Source organism: Anguilla rostrata, chromosome 3 (genome assembly GCF_018555375.3).
Source record: "Anguilla rostrata isolate EN2019 chromosome 3, ASM1855537v3, whole genome shotgun sequence".
NCBI lineage: Eukaryota > Metazoa > Chordata > Actinopteri > Anguilliformes > Anguillidae > Anguilla > Anguilla rostrata.
The window spans coordinates 57,030,664-57,039,224 of NC_057935.1; the positions used below are offsets into that span (position 1 = coordinate 57,030,664).

The 8,561-nt window shown below is 47.9% G+C and overlaps 1 protein-coding gene across 3 annotated transcripts in view; it reads left to right on the top strand.

The window, feature by feature from the left end:
* The first annotated feature begins 2,550 nt into the window (after positions 1 to 2,550).
* Positions 2,551 to 8,561, top strand: part of pias4b (protein inhibitor of activated STAT, 4b) — a 9,706-nt gene continuing 3,695 nt past the window's right edge. The window contains exons 1-6 of one of the 3 annotated variants that reach the window (XM_064328555.1): positions 2,551 to 2,689; positions 5,594 to 5,978; positions 6,340 to 6,424; positions 6,801 to 6,842; positions 7,650 to 7,740; positions 8,450 to 8,561. The exon at positions 8,450 to 8,561 is cut by the window's right edge and continues 17 nt beyond it. In XM_064328555.1, coding sequence (XP_064184625.1) covers positions 2,663 to 2,689; positions 5,594 to 5,978; positions 6,340 to 6,424; positions 6,801 to 6,842; positions 7,650 to 7,740; positions 8,450 to 8,561 — 742 coding nt within the window. In that variant the 5' untranslated portion in view covers positions 2,551 to 2,662. Of the gene's footprint in view, positions 2,690 to 4,509; positions 4,659 to 5,384; positions 5,410 to 5,593; positions 5,979 to 6,339; positions 6,425 to 6,800; positions 6,843 to 7,649; positions 7,741 to 8,449 lie in introns of those variants that run through there. The other 2 variants (XM_064328556.1, XM_064328553.1) reach the window with 2 other exon arrangements.

Below are 8,561 nucleotides of genomic sequence, written 5' to 3' on the forward strand. Positions count from 1 at the left end.
AATGATCAGCAGTATTCATAATAGTTATAAGAAGTAGAGTAATTGCTTCCAGTCAAAACTAAGAAGTGATTTGCCAAAGCTTTGTTTCTCATGCAGTCAAATGCACGAGAAACATTCATCATATTCCTGTTGTGCACGCTGTGTGGTTGGGGTTGAAATTTTACAGTAAGTAAAGCTCTTGTGAGATAAGTAAATCAAAATTAATTCAGTACTGCTCTGTTCTTTCTGTTCCACTGCATGTCCTGCATCAGTCTGCAGCAGCCTACTTTTTAAATCCTTTATTTAACAAAGAAATGTGAGATTGACATCTCTTTTTCAAGGGGTCCTCAGTAATAATGTCTAGAAGTAAATATTTTAAATGTGAAAATAGTATTAACATCTCCAGTCCGAATCGACTCTGGAGATTATTGCAGCTTTGGGTGCACAGTAATTAAAAGCTGTCTTCCCACAACCTGTAGGCGGTCTGGGGGTCTTAAAAGAAGCCACGTCGCTCAAGTGGAGCTGCTTATTAGCAGATTTCCTGGCCAGGGTTCCCAAGAAAGAAAAGAACATTCCGGTAATGGCTTTGTAAATTACAAGATACCAGTGAATGGACCAAGGTAGATGTAAAGAGGCTAGACCAGAATTTCAAGGAAAAAAAGAGAAAATAAAATACATTACTAAATAGCAAACTATAATATTAAAAGCTGAGAAATACATTGTGTCACAATTGTCTTCATAAAAAAAAAAAAAAACATGTATTTCTGTGTCATTTGACAGTTTGTGATTGCTCAATTATAGCTCTGTTCCACGATGAATGTAACACTGGGTTCTGAAAGCATTATATTGAATAAATATGTAGGTGCTTATATGTGTATATACACCTGTGTCTGAAGAAACTACGCCATATAATCTTTCCATCAAATGCAGTGCTTGTGGTACACCTCGCGTGCACACCAGCACTCGAGCTGCGTATGTTTTTAAATTATCAGACTAACGAATGAACCGCACGGTTCCTGAGAGGATGTTGAATACTGGATTTTGGCCCAGATTATCCAGAGAGTTCAAGGGCGACACATCGATGGACATGAAATTATAGCTCATATTCCCTTTCGACAGGATAAACCAATAAGAAGAATAATGAAGGGGACTGTGCAAGTTAAAAATGAGTAGGTATAATACCGTCTAATTTATCACAATTTAACTGCTGTCAGAGAGGTTAATATGTTTTCAGAAACATGTAAATTATATTAAGTTTTTTTCCCACTTGCTTTTGTTTTAAGGGGACCAGTTATATAAATTATTTCTAGCTGTGTGACTTGGCATGTGTCGTGTGGGATAGAAATTATATGAAACGTATATTTTCCTTTTAAACATATATATTTTCGTATATGTCTTCATTATTTTCTCATTCTTTTTCAAGACGCTACCGGGCGTTCTAACGGTAAGCCAATGTAAAGTATTTAAAAAGCTGCAGTGGAAATCGGAATCAATCTCGCTTTTACCAACGAATTTTATTAGACGGTAAAGTCTTGTGGTCTAAGAATGGGATTGCCTTATCCTGTGGTGCCCTCTTGTGGTCAAATGATAATGTTTGCGTGTGTGTACAATTTTGACAATGGGTTTTTCTTTTTTTTAAAATCTTTCTTACAGACTTGCATTCTACTGATTGTCCAGTAGGTGTCTCTGAAGCCTTTAATTTCCCCATGTGACGAAATGCTCTGAAGATTTAAGAAGGGAGTCCGACAATAATTCGGTCTCTGTATCAAAGCACATATGGTCGCTCGTCACGCCTTTGCGCTCATGTTTTTTTGCATTCTAATAGAGTAGTGAACTAAGAAAAACTTTGTTTTGCGTGAATATGTGTGATGCTATCCAACTCTTTTCCTCTTTTGGAAAGAAATTGTCCATTGTCCAAATTGTGACTATTGTCCAAAATTCATCCCAAAAAATGTAAAGGCCTTTCTTTGTTGGACACACTTGAACATTTGAAAACAGAAAGGGACAAAAGATTGATAAAGATTAACCGCGTTGAAACGGGTTCTAAACAGAACCTAATCTTGCACTAAATATTGTCGTTTGTAAGACCAAAAATATAACCCTTTGTGAACAACAAAAACTCCAAATTAGTTTCAGTTTCACATTAAGAGAAACACGTTGTGAATACATCGTTCACTAACATATTTTGCTGAAATATAATCGTTGCTGTGCTACTAAATATAGGCATTCATTCCTGGGCATTGTCGAGTTAGTAGGAATCTACGCGGTGGAGTATTATGCGCGGATTGGAGACCATCGGTGCATGTGGTCTGCTCCCCAGCAGAACCGAAATAGCGACGTCTATGTTTGTGCCAGACGTGCGTTTCGGAGTAACAATTTTTTCACGCGAGATTATCAAACTCCTTGAGCGAGCATTCAATTTTATGGCAATCGGATTTTATCCCCAGCACAACGGGGCCTACTTGGACTGGTAGAGCCTGTGTCTGAGTACTTATGATTTTTAAACGAGACTGTCACTTTAAACCGCTCCGTCCACACCTCTTTTTTGGGCACGTTGTCAAACACGTGACCTGCGGCAGCACGGATTGGCAGGGCCGAGCCTCTGTCACGTGGTCGCTCGGTCTGTCATTGGCGAGGAGCTGTTTTATTTGAGCTTTGGCTCTCGCGGGGCTGCTGCACGAAAATGGCGGCCGAACTAGTGGAAGCGATGGTAAGTTGAGCTCTGTTCGCCCGGGCAGACAAGAGACCAGATGTGGGGGGCATATTTAGTTGCTTTAAGATGTCACGGAAGGGGGCAGGGAGTGGACCATGCCGTATCCAAGTTGATACTGGCTGCCGTGTAACGGTAATCGTGTAGCAGTTGCTGTCAAGTGTGAGAGCCCAGTGACATGCGGGATAGGTGGCGAGGCTAGCTGCCTTGTTAGATGACACCATAAATAAAAACATTCACCTGCGGGGGAGTCGGCGTAGCATGTATTTGCAAGCCCGATCGTTAATGCTGTTGGCCTTGCGGAGACGCAAATCTGAGCTCTAACGTTGTGAATCATCCGCGGTTGGGATGCTTACCTATTTGGCATGAACTGAAACTATTTCTCAAAAGTGCTATTAACTAGGCGGCTGGCTACCACGATCATCGCAGAAGAGTCTGAAGTATTCTGCCAGTCTGAGTAATGTACTGTTGTAGAACAACCCATACAGTTGTGGTGTTCTCTAGGGAATGCATTCATGTTGAGACTGCTATCTCGGGGCACGGCGAGATGGATGTATCTGTCTGCGCCTGTGAGCTAGCATTGTCTTGCTCTTATCCGGAGCGACTTTATAGAGCTGCCTGGATATATACTGAAACAATTTAGTGCCTTGTTCAAGGGCACAACGGCGGTGTCCAGCCCGGAAATGGAGCGTTCAGCCTTTTGCTTATAAGTCGAGTTCCCATACCATTCCACTACATTGTCTGCCGTCCGAAGAACTAACTTGAAAGCAACAGTACTAGCTAGCCAACCAACTTAAACATTGGGGTTTTTTTAATCGAGGGAGTGATGCAAGAGTTATAACTTTAAGTTGATTTTGTGACTGTCAGTTAGATCGCAAGGATGTCTTGGAAGGCTGTACGGATAGATTTGCCTTGCGTTGCACGATGACACGAAAACGTTGGCAAATAGGAATTCGGTATTTGCTTTCCTGAAGTCTGGTGGCTACAAGACTTTCTGCTTACGGTGTAGCAAGAACCGTTATAAAAATCATTTGTTAGGGTTTTGGTAACGATCCGCATTGCATTTTTAAAAGTAATTTACTAAGTGAATGTTAAACAGCCGACCGGAGAGAGAGTGAGAGAGAGAGGGATGTGGTCAGTGTGTAGACATTTAAGTATTCAGTTGAACATGGGCAGGCCATATAAACCAATTCAGACATTTTCTTTAGACATGACTTTGGTGCGGTTGGCAAAAAAACACGGGGTGGCAGAAGAATGAATGATGATTCGGTGCGTTAAAACGCGTTGTAAACGCAGGGCCATCTCTTACACAAAACACTGGCATTTGTAAAATCAGAAACGGAACGTTGGGCACCAGTAGTATTGGTACAAATACGCATATGTACTCAAAACTGATTTAGTGAGCCTGTTATTAAGATAAATACACTGTAAATGGTTTTGGATACAATCGAAATTACTGAATGATGTGTCATGCTAACGTTCCTAAATACAGTCGCTACATTTCCTGACATCCTCGGTTTAGAAGGAATCTAAGCGGTGGATTGTTATGCACGGATTGGAGAAATAAGGTCGCACGTGACTTAATCAACAATGACAAACATAATAGCGCCATGTTTTATGCCAGACAGTGTTGCCGATAAGCACTTTCTTCACAACGGGACTATATGCTCTGTGAGCGAACATTCGGCTCCATGGCAATCTGTACTTTTCTCCGGGCCTAATTCAGCGGAGCGAGCCTGTCTCGGAATGTTTGCGCTTTTTATGGCTCACTGTCACTTTAAATATGTGCTTCCACGCTTCTCGTCTCAGTCCGTCTGTCTGACGTGTGACGCAAGGCAACGCTGATTGGCCGTGCCAACCGTCTCACGTGACCCTCACTGTCTCTCATTGGCGAGGACCTGTATTATTTGAGCTTTGGCTCTCGCGGGGTTGCAGCGCGAAGATGGAGGCTGAGGTAGTGGATGCGACGGTAAGTTCAGGCAGACACTGAAGCATTGGGGTCCGTGTGAAAGCCCGTTCGTCCAGGCTGGTGGGAGACGAGGTACGAAGGCGTATAGGACTGCTGAGATGGCTCGGCGGGCGATGGACTGCCCGCCATCAAAGTTACTAATGACTACGGTATAACGGGAGCCGCGTAGCGTTATAGGATGGCTGGCGGGTCAAGCTGCTTAATATGAGACCATAAAACCGTCTGTGCACCGGGAGCCAGCATTTGCAAGCTAGATAGTTAACACTGTTGGATTTGCGCAGATGCAAATCTGAGCGGTCCATAAATGCCAATAGATAAGGTCCCGCCAACGAATTGTCGCCAGCTTGAAACTATTTCTGAATAAGCGTTAACTCTGAGAGAAGCTTGCTGTCTTGTGGGTTATTACATGTACGACTAGTTTGCAAACTGCGTTTAGCCACCAAGCAGAAGAGTTGTAAAGTTGGCTGGTTTCCATCAACGCAGCTAGAACAGACATAGCTTGCGAGAGGACTGCTCGGGTCTGGTTGCTGGTCACCTCGCTGTTGAGTTGACAGGGTGGATAATTTTACAGTGAGCGAGCAACTAACTTGAACCTGTTTCTGTTGGCTACCTAACATAAGCATGACTGGGTGACAGCAGCCATAAATTGAAATGGCTAATTAGGTGACGTATCTCCTTCTGCAGATCTTTTCAGGCCATGGTGTATTCCTGCCTTTCACCCAGTGTATGCTGGGATAGCCCCCTTCCAGGAGTAAGCACTGTAGAAAATGTCTCTCTCTCTCTCACTCCCTCCCTCCCTCCCTCCCTCCCTCCCTCCCTGTCTCTCTCACACTCTCTCCCTCCCTCCCTCCCTCCCTCTCTCCCTCTCTCTGTCACTCCCTCCCTCCCTGTCTCTCTCTCCCACTCTCCCGCTCTGTCTCTCTCCCCCTCCCCAGAACATGGTGAAGAGTTTCAGGGTGTCGGACCTGCAGACGCTGTTGACGTCCATGGGGCGCAGTAAGAGCGGACTGAAGCAGGACCTGGTGGGGCGGGCTCTCCGGCTGGTGCAGAAGGAGCACACCCCCGAGCTGCTGCTCAACATCCGCCAGCTGTACGAGTCGCGCTTCCCCAAGGCCGCCGCCGCCGCCCCCCCTCGGGAGGCGGGCTGGGGGGCCTCCCGCCGGGCCGAGGGGCCCCCCCAGCCCGCCCCCAACCTGCAGGGCACAGACTACCTCAACGGCCTGCCCAAGCCAGCCCCCTCCCCCGCCGCCGCAGAGATCAAGCTGGCCCCTCTGCCCTTCTACCAGACGCTGGAGACGCTGCTGCCCCCTACTGAGCTGGGTAAGCAGCAGTCGGAGCGCGGTCCTCTGCTCTCACCCCCCCCCACCCAACCCTGAACAAACACGGGGGGGGGTCATCCTCATGAAGACTGTGAACAGGGTGGTCAGAAATGCGACGCTTGCCTGTTTCTGTGGCCGATGCCGCAGTGCTGCTTCTCTCTCCTCTCTTGCCTGTTTCTGTGGCCAATGCCACAGTGCTGCTTCTCTCTCCTCTCTTGCCTGTTTCTGTGGCCGATGCCACAGTGCTGCTTCTCTCTCCTCTCTTGCCTGTTTCTGTGGGCGATGGATGCCACAGTGCTGCTTCTCTCTCCTCTCTTGCCTGTTTTGGTGTCTCACCCGTCTTCCCCCCCTCCTCCCTGCAGGGGCTCAGAGCGGAGAGAAGCTGCAGGACAGTCAGTGCTCCTTCGAGCTCACGCCCAGCCAGGTGGAGCGGATTCGAACCTGCAGGTCAGCTCTCTGAGACCTGAGTGTGTGAGAGTGCCCGTGTGCAAGTGGGTGAACGTGTGCGTTTGTGAGCGCATGCGTGTGTGTGTGTGTGTGTGAGTGTGTGTGTGTGTGTGTGCGCGCAAGTGTGACTACGAGTGTGCGCGTGAGTGGGATTACATGGGTGCGAGTGTGGCTGAGCGGGGGGGGGGTCTTGTTTCCAGTAGTGGGACTGAAGCTCTGGGTCTGGCTCACACTCATGTTGGCATTGGCTGGGAGAAGGTGTGCATTTCAGCAACACGAATGATCTACAGTTTGTGTATGCGGGGGTGAGGGTGAGGGGGAGGGGGGCAGGTACAGGGGGGCCTCGTGACCGATCCGTCTGCTCTTGTTGTTCCAGAGAGCTGCGGCCGTCGTTAAAGTCGATCCAGGTGGTGCTCAGGTGAGCGGAAAAGACAGCCTCCGTCCGCGCGGGGGCTGAGGCCGTCCGCGCTGGGGCACCCAAAACCGAAAGTGGCGGGTGGAGGAGGGCCTCGGGGCGGGGGGGGAGGGGGGGTTGGGGGTTCCCTGACAAGCTGCTTAACCGCGAACAACGAGTCCGTTGTGTGAAGGGTTTGGCTGCGTGCCAGCCCAGCGTAACTGCCACACACAGCCGGAGTGAGGGGTGCATCGGGCCCAAGGGCATCAGAGCGAGCGAAACCAAATAAAAAATAAGAAGGGGGGGTGGAGGGAAGGGGGGAGGGGGGGTGTTTAAGTGGGTTCCTACAAGGTTTCCCTCTGATCCACTTCTTGTGGGGCCTAATGATTTTTTAAAGGTAGTGCAAAGGGGCCGAAAGTGTGTGATGTTTATAGAACTGCGTGTGAATGAGGTGTGCTGCACATACCATCTTGTGAAAGTGTGCAAAACGGACTTAATTATTCTGTCTCTAGTGGGCTGTGTGATGGCACTGTGCAGATGCAAACCTGGACATGGCCACCGCTTGGTTTATTTGAATGACACTGTGCAAAATGCCAGATTCATTGGAATTATTATATTTGTTTTTAACTTAATGATGCGAGTTATGAGGTCACACCTGTGGCTGGCTGTGATTGGCCCCCGGTCCATCAGTTGACCAGCTCTTTTCCTAGTTGCCTTCTCTGCCCTGTTCCTGTACAAACTCCTGTCGCTTGTGCTTTTAAAATCTTTATTTATCTGATTATTTATTTATTCGTTCATTAGTTTGACCGTCAATGCTGTGGTCCATTTCAGAATCTGCTACACAGACCCCTCCAGCGTCCAGGAGGATCAGTACCCCCCTAATATTGCGGTGAAGGTGAACCAGTTCTACTGTCACGTGCCGGTAAGAAGTGGGGCTAAACCATTGCGGCCATATTCACGGGGGTGCTGACGAGCTGGCTGAGAGTTGTGCTCGCAGGACCGTTGGAATCATCCCGTATGCTAACTGATAATCAGTGAACAACAGTGAAAACCCTTTAAGGTGTGACATCACAATGTGTGATTTAGAATGTGCTCAGCTGAACGTTCTAATGCTGATGTAACAGTCACTACTGGCAACGGAAAGTGATGGGGTTCTAGGACACCAACATAGAATTTTGGGAAAAAACATTCCAAAAAAGGTGTGCTCTTCTAAGGGTGAATGCACATGCAGGGGAGGAGTAACTGGGATGTGAAGGCAGTGAAGCGGGGTGGCAGCCAGGCACGGAATGCCGAGCAATTTGAGCCAGTCTGGGTTTTACCAGAAGCAGTTTGGCTCGTTGAGTGGGAGCTGCTTGTTGCCAGGTACGCTAGCCTGCTCGCAGTGAGACCTGAAGTGACCCAAACCGCGTTAGGAGTGTTGTTTCCATCGTTGTGGGGGTGTGTTCTGTCTTCTAATGGGTGTGGGAGCATTCTCTGGTCTTAAGAGAGCACTGTCAGCCTGGCCTTTCAGTGCTGTGTGGTTGGATTTCTGCTGTGTCACGTTATAAGTTACTTTGCTTGTGTGAATGTGTAATGAGCAGGGTGACGGATGCAGGGTGATGGATGATCCTTTTTCTGTTTGTGGTTTCCAGGGTTACTACCCCTCAAATAAGCCGGGGGTGGAGCCACGCCGGCCCTGTCGGCCAATCAACATCACGCCCTGGCTGCACCTCTCCACCGCAACCAATCGCATCACGGTCACCT